The following is an 18,126-nucleotide window of genomic DNA, read 5'->3' as shown; positions in this document are numbered from 1 at the left end:
CGATTACTAAAGGATAGATGATCATTGTAGAAAATTTCACAAAGGTCAGATAGAAAAAGAGAAGAAAGAAAAAAAATATCATCTTAAAATTCCTTCTTGAATACTGGTATATTTTCAAGATTACTTTGCTCCTTCTCTGTTTTGTTTTTTTTTAAAATATATTTTATTGATTTTTTATAGAGAGGAACGGAGAGGGATAGAGAGTTAGAAACATCGATGAGAGAGAAACATCGATCAGCTGCCTCCTGCACAACCCCTACTGGGGATGTGCCCGCAACCAAGGTACATGCCCTTGACCGAAATCGAACCCGGGACCCTTCAGTCCGTAGGCCGACACTCTATCCACTGAGCCAAACCGGTTAGGGCAGGATCCCTGGCTTTTTACCTGGGTCTCAAAAGCCTACATTCATGGCTTCTCTGAAACCAAACCTGGGCCTTGCCCTCTTTTTACTAGCCCTCCTTGGGCCTACAGCAGCAGAATAAAACAGAATCCTCTGTTTTATGGTGGAGATGCTGCTCAGTAGGGTAGTCACTAGCCACACAGGGCTACTTAGTACTTGAAATGTGGTCAGTACAACTAATGAATTGAAGTTATAATCTAATTCAGTTTTAATTAATTTAAATATCCCACGTAGCTCTGGCTGAAGCATTAGTCAGCGTAGGTCTAAAGTCTTATCCTTGATTACCGCTTGTGTTACTGGGGCTGCTGCCCCTTGCCCTGGCCATGAATCCGCCCTTTTTACATTTATAATCTTTATAAATTGCGTAGTGAGCCTACAACCAAGTAGACATGTACTGGAAAAGAAGAGAATGCGTTGTGTTGTGAAAGGGGGTTAAGCACCCATTTCTTCTGCCTAGTGGCGGCGGAGACTTTAAACTTTAAGCTGTTCTTTTCCTACTAAAAAGCCAGGGCTTTCAGGATCACTTCTCTCACTGCTGCCCGGAGGAGGCGTCCCTCTGAGCGGCTGCCACTGGCAGGAGCCAGCATTGTGCAGAAGGCTTCTGCAGGAGAGCCAACCTCCGTGGATGCACTGGCCCAGGAGAACATCAATGGATCAGGCTATAGAAATGCACTGATGGAGTTCCGAATGCAAAGTCTGACCTGTGGGCGGTTGCAGACCCAGAGAGGGAGAGCCATCGGTTGTCAGCTGTGCAGGATCTGAGGCAAAGCAGTGATGCCAACTGTCACAGGGCCGGGGGCAGCATGAGAAGGAAAAGTCAGCAGAAAAAGCATTGGGAAAAAGTGAGGCCCAGGAGAAGGCATCTTGCAGAGACACTGTGGCTCCTGCAAAGGATGTCACCAGCTGCCCAGGGGGAGAGGATTAACATAAGAATTAGCTACTCAGACTGTCCTTCCATCCATAGCCTGGCCTCTGTTTTCCTTGACACACTTGGCTTTGGTGACCTTCACCGTGAAGCCATTACCATCCATCCACCATCACTGCCAACACGGTCACACCTACGGCCATAGTATTCCATAGCAGGGTTCCATTACTGAAGCCTCCCCTTCGATCATCTTACTCCCCGAATCCCTCTTCTGGTCTCTGCAGCCTCTCCCCACTTTGTACCCCTGTATGAGAGTTTTCAACAGTATCGAGGTCGTCTGGCCCCCAATATCTCTGTTACCTGCACCTCTACCCTCACAGGTTTTGTAGGTCAAGCTTGGACTCTATGCTCCATGTCCAAGCACTTTTGTCGATACCATCAGCTTTGTTTTCCCGTGGCCCTGTATCAACTTGTGTGTCTCTCTTTGATGGTAAGACCTGCTCATATAGTTCTTGGAGAAAATGAAACTGCACAATGTTGACCATCTTTCTTTTTAAAAAATGATTCTTCTTTTGACTTTCATGTTTGAACTCTGCTTTGATTGTCTTCTACCTCTCTGGCCAGTCCTGCTCCGCCTGTGTGGTTCCTGGAGAGGCGCAGATCTCTGTCTTATCCCTCGCCTCTTCTCATACACATTCTCCCTGGATGAGGTCGTTCACTCAAACACCCCCTGAATGCGAATCCCAATTCTGAAGCCCCTGCTCAGATGCCTCCCCAGCACCCCAGCCTTTTGGGATTTAAATAGTCCCTGTGGTAGGAGGTGAACATGACGACCACACTCTGCTTTCCTTCATGCCAGCAGCAGTCTCGTCTCCATCTCTCCAGATGGCAGACGGTCCAAAATAGAACACTCTTCTCTCTTCATGTTCCAGCAACTGCTCCTGCTCCCTTTAAAATATTCTTCCTGAAACACCTGCTCTTCTTCCTTGGTTTGAGCTTAAGGACTATAATCCAGAATCCATCAACATCAGACCCAATACTTGCTAAGCTGGGTTGTTTGGGGGGCTGATAAAAGGAGACCTGCAATGCAATTAGGATGAGCAGATGTGGATGCAAAGCCACCTAAATTATTTGGGTGTCATCCTTCTTTCCTTTTCTTTGCCTGGGTAATCGGATTGTCGTTCTGTACCACCCTCACCAGACTGACCCTGTCTCCTTGGATAGTTTCACTGGTGGTACTTATCTGTCCCATTAGTCATAGTTACATGGCCCCTTAGTCGCCATATGTACACTGTGGAACAGCCCCACAGGGAATAGCTCTGCAGCCATATTTATCCCATTATTCCTTATTGCTGGTCATTTCTTTTTGTATCTGGCTCCTCCTCTTTTCCAACCTGGTACGATGAAGTCCCAGCACACTTTCAGGCTTGGCGACAAGCGGTATGACTTGCAGAGCTAAGTCTCCTTGCCCATCCCCCAACTCCAAAGTGGAGTGCATTCTGCTCCTCATCTTCAGGCTCCAGAAAAGGTGGCCCAGAGGGCCACTGGGAACAAAGTGAAATCAATGACGTTTAGAGAAAGAGCATCTAAATGTAATCTCAGTTTCTCCTCTCCCCCCATGTGGACAGGGACTCATGAACTCCCCAGGCCACACGTCAATAAGCCCTCCAGAGTTTCACTTGCCCATCCTAATTGGACACCATCGTAGGCTGCTGTCTGAGAACCAGATGATAATGATGCCAGTTTTGCTCGCTGCAGCTCCATGGTCCAGCAAAACCCTTCTGTGATTGTTTCACCCGCTCCCACTCTGGGCTTCACAGCTATCAAAGGGATCCTGGAAGAAATTTGGCAATTGTTTCCTTTTCTTACCAATGATGTTTCTTATTTCTTTAAAAACTAGAGGCCCGGTGGGGTCCCTCAGCCTGACTTGCAGGGATCGGCCAAAACCTGTGCTCTGACATCCCCCGAGAGGTCCCAGATTGCGAGAGGGTGCAGGCCAGGCCTAGGGACCTCACTGGTGCTCAATCGGGGCCAGGAAGGGACCAAGGGAGGGCTCCAGGGTGTGTTCGGCCCATCTCGCTCAGTCCCAATCAGCCAGATCCCAGCAGCAAGCTAACCTACCGGTTGGAGCGTCTGCCCCCGGGTGGTCAATGCACATCATAGGGACTGGTCGAACAGTTGAATGAACTGTCAGACACTTAGCATTTTATTTATATATATATGCTGGATCTCCAATCTGTCCTGGAGCTCATCCTTGTGTATTTCAGAGCCTATAAGGCTAATTAGCTGCACCTGTCAGATGCAAAGGGATTGTAAAGGCTCATTGGAGTGACGGGAACTGGCACTGACCTCAGAAGCCATTTGCCATGTTACACTGTCTACTAGTATTCCATCTGACATACCCCTCGTGCTCCATGCTGGAGCAGCACCCTCTGTGCACCATGCCTCAGGCAGGCCGTGAAAGCCGTCCACACGGCCTAACTGCCTTGGAGAAGGTGCCTCAGAGGCCCCAGTGCTCACCTGGTCCACACATCGGGTCCCTGTCCAACTGGCTCCTAACTTTCCCATTGGTTCCCAAGCCACCTTTACCATCATTGGTCTCTCCTGGACTTCCCTCCCTCCATAATCCTTGGCTCAGAGAACGGCACCATAATCCACGCCAATGACCAACCCAGAAACCTGGGAATCACCTGGACAACGTCTTTTCCTTCACACCCACCACCAGCTCCATAGAAAAGTCACCACCTAGTCATCCTCCCTCAAGTCTGAGCTCCATCACCACCACTACTCTGACCTGGTTCATCCTCTTTTCTCATCCTGACAACCATAACTGTCAACTGGTCTCTCTAAGCCACTCTTGTCCCTCTGGTCTATTCTCCACAACGATGTCAGAAAGACCTTTTAAAAAAAGTAAGACGGATCACATTGTTCGCTTCTTTAAAACTCCTTTTTTGACTCCTCAATGCTTTTATATATATATTATTGATTTTTTTACAGAGAGGAAGGGAGAGGGATAGAGAGTTAGAAACATCGATGAGAGAGAAACATCGATTCAGCTGCCTCCTGCACACTCCCCACTGGATATGTGCCCGCAACCAAGGTATATGCCCTTGACCGGAATCGAACCTGGGACCCTTCAGTCTGCAGGCCCACGCTCTATCCACTGAGCCAAACTGGTTAGGGCTACTCCTCAATGCTTTTAGAATAGAAACAAAGACTGTGGTCTCTGGCTCTCTCTCCCAACCTCATCCTGTGCCTCTCTTTTTGTGTTTTCTCCCCATTACTGTCCTACTGGCCTCTTTTCAGTTTCTCTAACTTAATCCTTGGACTGAGTCTGACCCTCCTCTTATAAGAAGGAGTGAGACGTAGAAGGAAAGAAAACCAATAAAGTGTGCATTGTCGAGCTGGCTCACATTTGGGAAATGGGCTCGATCCTAAAGGCAATGAGAGAGGAACAGTGTGGCAGCAGCCTCAGAAGGGCCCATCTGAAGGACAGGAGTCAGGGCATGGATGCCTAGACTCCCCTCCCCCACTGGCTGAAGGTTGCCCCTACAGTGTTAAATCCTTTGCACTTCTGACCTGTCTGCTCAGACTGAAGAAGATCCACAGGGCTTTGGAGAAAGCACCTAGGCCAGCGGTTCTCAACCTGTGGGTCGCGACCCCTTTGGCGGCTGAACGACCCATGCACAGGGGTCGCCTAAGACCATCCTGCATATCAGATATTTACATTACAATTCATAACAGTAGCAACATTACAGTTATGAAGTAGCAACGAAAATAATTTTATGGTTGGGTCACAACATGAGGAACTGTATTTAAAGGGCCAGAAGGTTGAGAACCACTGACCTAGGCAAAGCAGAAAAAGGCGGGACCTTGCAACTATCCATGGAACTGTCCAGCACAGCTACAGCTGAAAGCAGAGGGGAGTTGGTGACATGGGCCCAATAAGAATTGGCTGCTGCTAATAATAGCCTATCATTAGTGTCCGTGGCTCCGTCTGCACAGAGCTGTCTCTACCATTAGGATTTCAGCTGCACATGGGCCTGTTTTGATCATTTCTGATCTTCAGTGCTCAGCAGTGTCTGGCACATGGTGTTTGTTCAAATTCAAATTAGATATTTACTGACTTAATTAGTTAATGAATTGATAAACAAATGAAGGAGGGAACAGATAGACCTGACTCATCTCCTAGGATCTGGTCTCACCTCTCCTGCTTGGTGTGATTCTGTCTACCCACTCTGCGCCCAATATTGATAAGATCTCAGCTGAAGGAGCTCATGTGGATCCCAAGAAGGTCACAGGCTGGTGAAAATGGCAAACGCAAGTCCCGGATAGAGGAGTGACCAGGACAGAGTGGGAGCTCGAGGAGGAGCTGGTGCATTCTGCCGCAGATGGGAATGGTCCTGCATGTGCCTACCAAATGCCCCCACACCTGTCAGGACAAAGACCAAACCGCACGTGAAGGCCTCTTTACCTGGCCCCTGCGGCTTCATTGACTCTCACCCCCTCTCTGCTGCAGCCCACAGTGGTTCCATGAACACACTGTACACCTTCTCTGCCTTGGCTCTTGCATAGGCTGCTTCCTCCTGGGTCACTAAGCACACGCCCCCTCATCCGACTGGTCCCAGATCAGGTAACTCTGCCTCCAAGAAGCTCTCCCTGCCCTGAGCCACCAGGCTGAGGATGAATGCCTGTGCACCTGAACTCTGGGGAATCTCTGGCCAAGTCCACAGGCTTATCAGCAGTTTTTTGTTTTTCTGAATGTTCTTCCTATAGACCTGCACCGTCTAAATTGGTAGCCATTAGCCACAACTTAAAAAAAAATTAATTCCTCAGTCATATTTTAAGTGCTCAACAGCTACATGTAGTTAGTGGTGACTATTTGGACAACACAGAGATAGAACATTTTCATCATGGCAGGAGGTTCCACTGGACAGCGCTTACAGACTAGGGGGCAGCTGACACGGGGCCTGTGAGGTGCACCTGCACAGTCCCAGCACCTGGCTCCTGCCAGGCGTGCAAAACAGATGTGCCGATTTACTCACTTATATTTTTTGTTTGTTTTATTTTTAGTATCTACTAAATGCCAGGCACTGTCCCCAGGAAAGGGGATCTATTAGTGTCAAGCCTACCATTTCTTGGAGCTCACAGTCTAGTGAGGAACACACACGAAATAAACCCAGAGAAAACATGCAACACATGGGTAGCCCAATGAAAAGCTCAGGAAGGAATGATGAAGAAAGCACACAGGGCACTTGAGCAAAGTCTGGTGAGAGGGCAAAGCAAAAGGAAATAAAACCAGAAACGGGTCAGGGCCAGATTCTGGTGGGCCTTGAATTCCATGCGAAGAAGCTTGAACGTAAATACGGTAGAAAGCCAGTGACCCATGTAAGAATTTTAAGCAGAAAAGTTAACTTGATCCAATTTGTGCATCTGAAGGACCATTCCAGCAGCTTGTGGGGGCTGGAGAAAGATGATGAATGTAGGCCAGGGAAACCAGCAAGGCGCCCTGGAAGGCTAGGAGAGTGGGGGGCGTGGGGGTGGGGAAGGAGGGAGGGACAGAGGAGAGAAGAAAGAGATAATTCCCAAGCTGAGTCTGAGGTTGAGTGGACGGGATGAGAAGGAGAGGGTGGGGGAGAAAGGGGCGCCTCTAAGGAAGCCAGCTGGGGACCCGGGGAGGGTCTGCTACAGAATCCGGGGCTCTTCCCGGCCCTACTTCAGGGACTGCATTAGGGGTGATTAATTCATGGCCAAGTTACTTTCTGAGGAAGGTTACTACAGATACATCAGCATGACAGGTGGGGCGTGGAGGAAGAAGGCCCGGCGTGTTCAAGTCAGAGCTGAATATTAGATTCTAGTCACTGTTTGATTGATCTTTTAAGCAATTCTGGGATTCTGTCACTTAAAAACCAATAAATCTTTGAAGGCCTGGGGAAAGCAATGCAAAAGCAATAAATCTCTATTGTGGAGTATTAGAAATATAGGCCAAGCTGCCGACGTGGTTTGGCTGGAGAGATGAGGGTGCGGGAGCCCCACAGGGCAGTTTTCCCTCCCCACCTCCCCTCCTCGCCTCCGGGCCCGATCAATTCCACCAGAAAGTCAGACCCAAGGGGCTCCCAAGGGGCAGCAAGGGGCTGAGCAGGGGCTGGAGTGTGCTGAACAAGGACAGAGCCCTGCTGGCGAGGCCTGGGGGCTGGGGCTCAGCTATGATGCTGTTAGAGGACAGGCAGACCCCACTGAGAGAGAGACATGCTGAGGTTCAAGTTACAGGCTCACCCACACAACCCAGAGTGAAGGGCCCCTGAGACCTCCTTTTGCCTCCCCCTCACTTCCGAGTTGATGGCAGTTCACTCACCAGCATCCCCACTCAGTGGTTACTCAGTCATCACTTGACGTCCCAGGCATGGGAAACTCAGAACCTTCTAGGGGAGCAATGAACGCAAAGGCAGGAAGTGAGGTCCCTGTCCTGCTGTACCGGTAACAAGCTTGGTGACCTTGGGCCAATCATTTCACACCTTGACTACAGCTTCATCTTAAGAAATGGAGATGGTGTTTCCACCCAGCTGACCTACTGGGTAAATGGCAATTGGATGATACAATGAAATTAAAGGAACTATCAGCTATGAATAGGATTCCGGGCATCCTTGACCCCATACTGCAGTCATGGCCTTTGTTGTTTTCTCAATTCTCCTCTTCCTTGACCTGTGGGACTCCATAGGGCGCCCCCCCCCCCCCCCCCCCCCCCCTCTCCTCCCTCCCTCTCTCCCCTCCTCCTCTCCTTCCCCTTTCACTCCCCCTACTGCTCTCCCTCCTCCTCCCTACCCTTTTTCTCCTCCCTCCTTCTTCCCCTCTTCTCCCGGGCCCCCCCCCCCCCCCCTGAGCTCATCTTGCCAGCTAGTCCTCTCCTCTCAGCCAACACAGTCACTGTCCTTACTGGCCTTGTCTTGCTGGTCCAGTTTCATTATCTGGTTTGTTTCCCTGCTAATGCCCCAGCTCCCTGCCCAATTCCCAGGAACACTTCCTGGATGCTAAGCCTCAGGAGGACAGGTGTGCGCCTGCCCTGTTTGCTGCTATAACCCACTTACCTCCCGCTCCTGGGACACAGCAAACGCTCAATTTGTTGAATGACCTAATGGTCAATTGCCTCCCAACTGGGCATCCTAGTGCCCTGACCTCACGGTGAAAAGAGCTAAGGTAACTGAAATCTATTGGGATGGAGCCACTGCTGTCGTTGCGAGCTGCCCTGAAAGATTTGCTGGGTGGCACGGGTTAGTCTCTTGCCCTTTTTGTCAAATGCCCAAGCACCAATCTGAAAATAATTCCGAAAAGGAGTGTACCCATCCTCAATGATCCAGAGCCTTAGGAAGAAACGCAGCCAGACCTCTCCACACGTGAAGCATTGCCCCTTTGAGCAGTGACATTTATTTTCATTTTTTCCCATGGCAATGCCACCAAAATATGTCATGCCCAGCTTCCTCCTAGGGAGATGCTAGGTTCTAGTGGAATGAGGGTTGGCTTAGGGTCAGTTTAAATGCTGCCCACACCCCTTGCTTATTTCGTGGTCTGCATTGACTCCCTGGGGTCTGTTTATCTCCGTTCCCATGACTGCAAAACGGGGAGACTGCTATTGCCATGTTGTGAGGATACAGTTTATTTATGGTGACAGGCATGCAGCAAGCCCTTGCTCATTAGATGAAAGCTAGCAGGTCCTTTGCACTTGAAGACATGGAGCCTCATGCTACATTTTTGGGGGTAAGCCAGGAATAATGGATGAACAACCGTGGCCGTGAGGAGCTGCAGCATGCAGACCTCCTAATTTCTTGAGTCCCTGTGTCAGTTTTATAGAGTTCTCCTGTTGTTGTTTTTTTTTTGCTCCCTGCCAACTGTCATTTTTCACTGCTCCTGGGCACTTCCATTCCCACCTCCTAATTTACTGTGGTCTTAGGATGCATGAGATTACCAAACAGATGAGCAAGCTAAGAGCATGCAGGCTCAGAGGAAAGTGCAAGGGGCTTCTCTCTGTGGGAACTGGAAGAGCTTTCCCAGGAACACCTGTTTGGGCTGCTCAGTGGTCCCCTTTGCTGGTCTCTGGAGGCAGGCAGGCCTGGATCCTAGTCCCAGCTTCATCACTTGCGGGCTCTGTGACTGAACTTCAGCTTCCTCATTTCTAATAGAAAGATCCTACTCTTAGGTTAGTCAAGGTTAAATTCTGGGAACACAGTAGTTGCCCAATAAAACATGGTGCTAATGACTTTGATGAGTTTTCAGAGTTTCATGGACATATAATCTGATTTATCCTGAGGATGGGACTCTAGTCCTCTGTACAAAATTTAACTTTATGCTGCTGGACCCATATTGCTTATTTCTCAGTACAATTTTAAAAAAAAAGGTTTTTGGAAACTTTGTGCTGGAAAGAAGGTAGGGGATCTTAAGGAAAAAAGCAAAGGCCTTCCATCCCCACCACAGAATCAGGGTCTCGAAAAGCTTTGAAAATTTGAATAGGAAAGAAGCAGGCAACACTATGACTTGGTGGCAGGACAGGTTTTTCAAAATCCACTTTGACCAGACCTTCCTAAGTTCCAAAGAGAAGCAGAAAAGCCAACGAAGAGACTAACTCTGACAGCCTGCCTTGCTGTGGCTTCTATATTTTATTTAGCCTCTATGGAATCATTACCCTCCATACTTTCCAGATAAGCAAATCTCAGGCTCAGAGAGATGAAGTATCTGGTCCAAGGTTGCACGGCCGTGTTCTGAACCCAGGTTCCCTGTCACTAAGCTCCCATCCTTCCCATTGCCCCATAGAGAAGGCTGTGGGGAGTGGACTGAATCCACACCCCCAAGAAGCCACCACGGAAGCCAGGTGGCCAGGTCCCTCTGTAGGTAGTTTTGAAGGCTTGCAGCGTGAAAGGGGATGCCTGGGTCTATTGTGTAAAAGTCCTGGGTGTGGGGTCAGCTGCGCATGGAATGTGCAACATGGGATACACTGTTTCTCTTTTCTGGGCCTATTTTGCCACCTGGAAAGCTTTCAAAGATGTTGAAACATGACCAGTGCTGCTTCGTGAAAGAGGCACAAGCTGTGAAAGGGAGCCGGCAAAGGTGGCCGAAGTGCAACATGTGCTTTAGCACCTGGAGGACCTGGGTTCGGTCTCAGCGTCCCTACTTATTGTCTGTGTGCTCGTGGGAATTTCTGAGCCTGAGGATGAGAATAATAGTATCTGAAAAGGAGGATAATAATATCTCAGTGTATATACAGAACTGAATGACAATGTTGTATGAAAAGTAACAGGAATAAAAGCAAGTAACTCAGTAACTATTTATTTGGTGTAAGAGCCACCAGCTGCCTGGGCTCACCACAGCCAGGACAGTCCTGCAACGACCTGTGTACAGGAGACAAGGCAAAAGTTCTCAGCTCAGGTGTCCCACAAACACTACACCGCCTGTTGCAAGGTCTGAAGATTCACCTGACTTAGAACAGAACATTGTTCAAAGCCTATGGAATTGAGGGGAACTTCCTAATTGCGGGCAACTGATTGGATCTGCTGCACTGCCTATAATTTCTGGGTAGAGTTGGATCCAGGTGGGAAAACAGATAACTAGACCAGCTGTGGGCAAACTACGGCCCGCGGGCCGGATCCGGCCCGTTTGAAATGAATAAAACTAAAAAAAAAAAGACCGTACCCTTTTATGTAATGATGTTTACTTTGAATTTATATTAGTTCACACAAACACTCCATCCATGCTTTTGTTCCGGCCCTCCGGTCCAGTTTAAGAACCCATTGTGGCCCTCGAGTCAAAAAGTTTGCCCACCCCTGAACTAGACCATCCCAATAGCCTCCTTCCTGGCTGGTCTTCTAGTCTCCAGTTTCATAAAAGTCACACTGCATCTGGCTCCCCAGGGCTCCTCAGAGAAACCCGAGCAACTTAAACACCGCCACCCCACCACTGCTGCCTTCATCTTTATGCCAAAGCAGACGGAACCACTCCTGGCTGCTCCCAGGACAGCAGGCTGCGTCTGTCCCCCATGCCTTTGCTCACGCTGGATCCTCTTACTGCTTTGGCAAAATCTCATACAACATTTAAGATCTAGCTCAGTGTCACCTCCTCTGGGAACTCTCTCCTCCGAGCCCTCCACGACCCAGGCACATCTCCATTCGCATGCACATACTGTGTTGTAATTATCTTTTCATGTGTCTGTCTCCCCAGCGAGAGTCTGGCTTTCTTTCGACCATGGCTAGTTCACTGCTGTCTGCTAAGCAGTTAGACAGCCCCTGGCACAGAGGGAGTGCCCCATAAATACTTGTTGAATGGCTAAGTAAATGAATCGTTTTTATCCCCTGTGGCCCTCCCCATTCCGGGCATCTAAGGTATTCAGTGCGTGCTTGTTGAACTGGACTGCGCCCATTTGAAAGCTGTTTCACCCAACACTCAACTTGATTTCAAGGGACTGCCGTTCTTTGATCGCTGAGCAAAGCTAGCAGTCAAGCTCAGAGCTGCTGCCCCTGTGCAAAGTGTAGCTGGTTTAAAAGAGATGCCCACCTTCCTGGTAGCCACGCGCCAGGACCTGGCACTGGGACAGCTCAGCCATGGAGAGGCTTTCATCGCCTGGGCCAGCCGTGGGCAAACTACGGCCCGCGGGCCGGATCTGGCCCGTTTGAAATGAATAAAACTAAAAAAAAAAAAGACCGTACCCTTTTATGTAATGATGTTTACTTTGAATTTATATTAGTTCACACAAACACTCCATCCATGCTTTTGTTCTGGCCCTCCGGTCCAGTTTAAGAACCCATTGTGGCCCTCGAGTCAAAAAGTTTGCCCACCCCTGGCCTGGGCCATAAGCATGCTCCTGACCCCCAGCAGCCTCTTGCAAAAATCAGCAATAGGGCTTGGACTTCAAGCCCCAATGGGGAACCCTAGCAAGCTAAGGCCCTATGCTGGCCCAGCCCAGAGGTCTGGCCCCATTCATGTCTCTGAGCAGGCAGGTTTCAGAGTTCAGCAAGTCTGCCCATTTGTCTGCTAATGCCAGTCAGACATGGAAAGATAATCTGGACAGGAGGCTCAGTCTCCAGGCTCCCAACCCACTAAATAAATTTACTGTCCATGTGTTCCAGAAGGTTCTCTCCCAGCCTCCTCAGGTCCGCCTCGGCATGCTCCCTTAGAATCAGTTCCAACACCCATTGTGCACAGAGAGGCTCCTGGCTCAGGGGCCCCCTGAACTGGGCATGGGCTGCTGGCCCTCCTCCTCCAGGAAGCCTGGCTCCTGGCCAGTCCGGCCCGGGCATTGATGGTGATACAACTCAGTGGGAGGTGTGCCTGGTGCAGAGAAGGAAAGCTGTGAACTCTAGGCGAAGGCACCTCCTACCTGACAGGGGCTCCCCGGGACTGAGCAGGCTTCAGCATCACCGTGATGGTCGTGTCCGTTTCGTTGAGTGGAGTGTCTGTGTCATACTCGGGCATCGATGGAGCTGGGCAGAGAACAGAGAGAGTGTGGAGCTCAGCACAGGTCCCAAGCCCCACTCACTGGGGTGAAATCCTAGACCACCCTGGCTTTGTAGCATTCATTCATTCATTCATTCATTCATTCCCCTTGCAACCACCTCTAAGACACTCAGGATGACTGGAAGGAGGGTGTGTGGGGAAGCTTAGAAGAGAGGCACATGGCATCCCAGGATTTCAGTAAAGAAGGTCCTGACCTCCAACCAGGCAGAGGGCTCCTTCAAGGTGCTGCAGAGCCTGGGGAAGGGTGGCAGTGATGTGGCCAGTAACCCTCAGGAATCAACAAGTCCCACACGAATAAACAGATAAATGCAGGAAATGTAAGCACTCAACAAGGATGTGAGCGCAGTCAACCTTGTTAAGCACATTAAAAATGTAAATTACAATAGTGATGAGTGATTCTTTTTTTTTTTTTCTCATGAGACCCTCCCTCTCTCATCCCCAACCCCTCAGGAGTGAAACTAAATCTGATCCCTGGGGAAGGTAATTTAGCCATTTGCATTAAGAGCTATTAAAACCCACATCCCTTTTAATTCAGTATTTCAATTTCTGGAATTTAATCCCAAAGTTATAATCCAAACCGATGAATTAAACTTTATTCTGTAGCATGTTTATTGAAGCGTTATTTTATAAAATCATGGAAGCCCCAAATATATCCAACCACAGGGGAATGTTTAATTAAATTACGTCCATCCGCTTGACAGAACATTATAATGAAAGCAATGTAGCAACATGGAAAATGCTTATGGTATAAACAGGAGTGAAAACATTAAGCTACCCAAAACACCATGGGTCTGTTATGCAAAATATGTATGCATGCCGGCCAGAATTGCATAGACATTCTGAAACAATATAAATTGTAAAAAAGGCTCCCAGGTAATTCCGCCTGATGCTGACTGATGATGGAGGGGGCCCCTACTGCAGACAGCAGGTGAAATCATGGACCATTGTGGCTTTGAACATTCATTCATTCATCAGACATTTCATGAAGACCTCTGCTGTGCCCTGCCGTGCGTGCTAACAGAAATATTCCTGAAAATAAATCACATTTTTTACAAGCCAATGTGTATGAAAAAAGTAAAGGACTACTTAATGCAACTGTGTAGTCTAATTTTTGGTGAATCGCTCAGTACGCCCTCTGGTCTAATGAGTGTAACTTTTACACGTTAGGAAGTGTGTGGATTGGGTTTTCTTTGTGAGACTACAGAGGTAACATAGGAGGGGCAGCATCGCCTTGATCTCCAGTACTACACGGCGACAGCTGGCCCTGGCCTTTCTTCACTCCCAGGAAAATGAGGCATGGGGAAAAGCAAAGCAGCAACCACTTTCTGGGAGAGATACCTGAGATTTTGGTGGCGATCCTCGTGGTGACGGGGGGCCCGAAGCCCTTGGCTGTGCTGGCCTTGATGGTGAAGGAGTAGGTGGTCCCTGGGTACAGACCCACAAAGAGGTGGTGGGTTTCGTTCCGGAGCTTGAACACCTTCCCCCTCTGGCTGGAGAGGTCGGCACTCGGGTCCAGGGAGCCAACAGCCTTGTAGTTGATCTGCACAACAAGCGAGCAAGCAAACCGATTAACACCTGGCTCGGGAAGCTGGACGGCGCTCACGTGGAGGGACCTCAGGGGAGGAAAGGAGAAGGCACGCGGGCTTGGTCAGTGAGTTCCGATGCTGCTGTCCACCTTACAGGTCACCCAGCCTCGAAACAAGCCACCGCGGGCGCTCTGCACCACCGCTGCCCAACGGAAACACAACCCACGCCATAGACATGCAGTTTAGATCCCTAGTGGTCACACTGAAATAGAAATAAAGTAAAAAAATTAAATATTATATTTTGTCAAACCTAATATATGCAAAATATTTCAACCTGCAATTTACAGAAAGTTACTGCGATATTTTATACTCATATTTTATAATGTGAATACAGTCTATTATCAGCCGTGGGCAAACTACGGCTCGCGGGCCGGATCCAGCCTGTTTGAAATGAATAAAACTAAAAAAAAAAAAGACCGTAACCTTTTATGTAATGATGTTTACTTTGAATTTATATTAGTTCACACAAACACTCCATCCATGCTTTTGTTCCGGCCCTCCGGTCCAGTTTAAGAACCCATTGTGGCCCTCGAGTCAAAAAGTTTGCCCACCCCTGGTCTATATGTATTCACATGAAGTCCTCGACATCTCATATGTCGTTTGCCTATGGCACCTCTCCATTTGTACTGACACATTTCAGAAGCGTAGTAGTCCCGCGTGCTAGCGGCCACCACACTAGACAGCGCATCTGTAGAGCAGTGCTAGAGAAAGCCATCGCAAGAAGAATTATTTGGAAAGATAGTGAAAAATGCAGTCCTCGGCCCCTACTGCAGGTGGCGTCATCTGCATTTTCTCATGCATTACACTGCTTGTCTTCCCCCAACCTTGGGGGCATCAGGATACTTAATTCTCATTTTAGCGATGCAGAAACTGAGGCTCGGTTTGAAACAACTTGCATTAAATCAGCATGTCTCAACATATCTTTGGGGAAGGCCCAGTTCTGGGTTTCCTAATCCATTGCACACTCATAATAATCCAAAGACCACATCACATGTGACATGTCATGTGAGTCTGGCGATAGCCAGACTGGTCTACACTCTGTGCAAGAAGACATGTCCCTTGACCGTGCACTTGGGTGTCACAGCAATGCCAAGGCACTATAGAAGTTTCTAGGTGCTCACGCTCAAGTTCTGCACTTATCTGCTGTGAAAGTAACAAAACGGTTGGCGTCCTGGCACTGGCCCCATGGATCACACTTTGAGTACCCATGTTTCTAAATTAAACATTTCTGAACGTGGCAAATACAGGCTTTTTTGTCTATTTTTTTAATATATATTTTATTGTTTTTTTACAGAGAGGAAGGGAGAGGGATAGTCAGAAACATCGATGAGAGAGATACATTGATCAGCTGCCTCCTGCACACCCTCCACTGAGGATGTGCCTGCAACCAATGTACATGCCCTTGACCAGAATCGAACCTGGGACCTTTCAGTCCGCAGGCCGATGCTCTATCCACTGAGCCAAACCGGTTTGGCTCTATTTTTTAAAAATACATGTTATTGATTTTTTTACAGAGAGGAAGGGAGAGGGATAGAGAGTCAGAAACATCGATGAGAGAGAAACATCGATCAGCTGTCCTGGACACTCCCTACTAGGGATGTGCCCGCAACCAAGGTACATGCCCTTGACTGGAATCGAACCTGGGACCCTTCAGTCCGAGGCCAACGCTCTATCCACTGAGGAAACCAGCCAGGGCTTGTCTATTTATTTTTTCTAGTTTGTTCTATTAAAATATATTATTAGAGTATAATAAAACACACAGAAAACTCTACAGCTCAATGAATTTTTACTAACCGGGCACAGTTGTATAATCAGCAGCCAATTAAGAGAGAGGACATTACCAGACCCCAAATTTCCCCCTCGCACCACTTCAATCCTTACCCACCACCTGTGGCAAGGTACCTTCTATCCTTGCCTCTAACAGCATACAGTTGTTTTGCCTGCTGTTGAACTTTATATAAATGGAGTCACACAGGGTGCTCTTCGGTGTCTGGCCTCTTTCATGCAGCTACATGAAATGCACGTGCAGCTACAGACTGTGCGCTCTCATGGTTCAATATTCAGTCACGGGCCCAGGATCACACCCAGGCCTCTTAGGCTCGAAAACCTGTGCTCTTTATTCTATATCCCCCTGCCCCACAGGGAGACACACTGCATCAATGGAAGGGCACCTTCATTCATTCACTTAGTGCTCCTTCACTAATGTTTCCCATACACCCCTGGATTCTAGGACCTGCATCGGGTGAATGCAAGTTAGACCCTGTCCTCAGGGTCCTCTCTTCTAGAGCGAAGTAAGTCACCTACATTGTTCTGTCCTCCACCATGAATGTCCTATGCTTGACAGGAAGGCCACACCCAGCCAGAAAAGGGAACACACCCACTTCACTTCAAAACTAAGCAGTTCTCTCTTTCTGGCAAGGGTATCAAATGTTTTTGGAGAAAGAGGTAACTTTTCTCTCTTGTATGAAGCGCTGTAGCAATGGAGACTACATGTCTAGGAGAGAGACCAGATTCTGCCTGGAGCAGAGTGAGCCCAGAAGGAGAAATGCCCAGAGTTGAAAGATTTGGGCATTTTGCAAGCAGAGCCTGGGCAGGCCCAGCCCTTGTCAGGCGACACATGTCTGCCTCTTTGCTTGAGGGCTTTGTGCTTAGGCGCTGGCAGGAAGTGCCTGGCAGTGAACAGCCACTGGAAGGATGGGAGGTGGGTCACGCCTTCCCCAGGCCCCTCTTGCCTCTGCAGCCCCCTAGGGGACTTCCCCACGGGAGTTGCTCCTCTGCCTCCACAGGGAGCTGGCTGGGAAGCATACCCACCACTGGCTACCTTCCTTTCTCTTCCCCACCCCCTAGTGTCTCCCAAACTTCTCAATAATTGCTGGTATTCAAACCTTAGTCTCAGGGGTCTGCATCTGAGAAACACCGAACTAAGACAACACAGGAGGTATCGCAGGGCAGAATTGAACTAATGCCCGAGGATAACAGGGATTCGGAGCAGGGGACAGAGTGTTCTAGGTTCTGGGTTGAGGGAGCTGCCTGAGCAGAGGCCTGGGTGGGAAAAGGCTCGTGAAAATGGAGGAAAGCCCAGTGTGACTGCAGAGTGGTGAGCAACTGGGGGAGGTGAGGGTTCAGTGTGCAGCTGGACTCCAGGTGTCCCCAGTGGCAGAAGGAGGAGCAGGTTCAGAGAACTCTGCCTGTGGCTGGGAACCCCAGCCCACAGGGGGGGAAGGCATACATATGCATCCTTTTGAAATCTGCCCCTAGTCCCCCTGGCTGGGCTGGCGGCAACTGCATTGATATACAGGCACTGGGAGGTAAAACTCATGCCTTATTTACTAGCCAATTCCTTTCCTGCCCTCCAAATTCAATCCAGAAGCAACTCAATTTCCACCGAGCTGTCAATATAATCTACCGTGTTCCCCTGCTCTCCTAACCTTTCCTGGTATTACAGGATCCTCACTTACTTGTAATGAAACACTATGAATAAATCAATGTATGTTAATATAGCGTGTCTTCAATTTTTTATGGAGGGCTTCACCAAGCCGAATCCCCGCTGCTTTGTCAGAAACCGTCTTTGAAAAATTTAACTTGCAAGTTTTATGAACTTGCAACTTGGTGGGGCTCAGGCTGGGGAGGGAAAGGAGGAAGGTGAGAAAAATGGAATGGGATGGAGCTTCGGCCATAAAATACATAATGCAATGTGAATCTTCACTTGGGACAGGAGAGAGAGAGAGAGAGAGAGATTTGTTGGAACAGAAAACATAAAATAAAGGGGAGTTGGGGA

The 18,126-nt window shown here is 48.8% G+C and overlaps 1 protein-coding gene across 1 annotated transcript in view; it reads right to left on the bottom strand.

The window, feature by feature from the left end:
* PTPRT (protein tyrosine phosphatase, receptor type, T) overlaps positions 1 to 18,126 on the bottom strand; it is a 694,385-nt gene that overhangs the window by 227,520 nt on the left and 448,739 nt on the right. The window contains exons 13-14 of the mRNA XM_014543700.1: positions 14,101 to 14,302; positions 12,626 to 12,728 (exon numbers count right to left, since the gene is read on the bottom strand). Of these exons, the coding sequence (XP_014399186.1) occupies positions 12,626 to 12,728; positions 14,101 to 14,302 (305 nt within the window). The remainder of the gene's footprint in view (positions 1 to 12,625; positions 12,729 to 14,100; positions 14,303 to 18,126) is intronic.

Source organism: Myotis brandtii, unplaced genomic scaffold (assembly GCF_000412655.1).
Source record: "Myotis brandtii unplaced genomic scaffold, ASM41265v1 scaffold333, whole genome shotgun sequence".
NCBI lineage: Eukaryota > Metazoa > Chordata > Mammalia > Chiroptera > Vespertilionidae > Myotis > Myotis brandtii.
The sequence above is the reverse complement of the archived record's forward strand: the minus strand, read 5'-3'. Positions and strand labels throughout refer to the sequence as shown.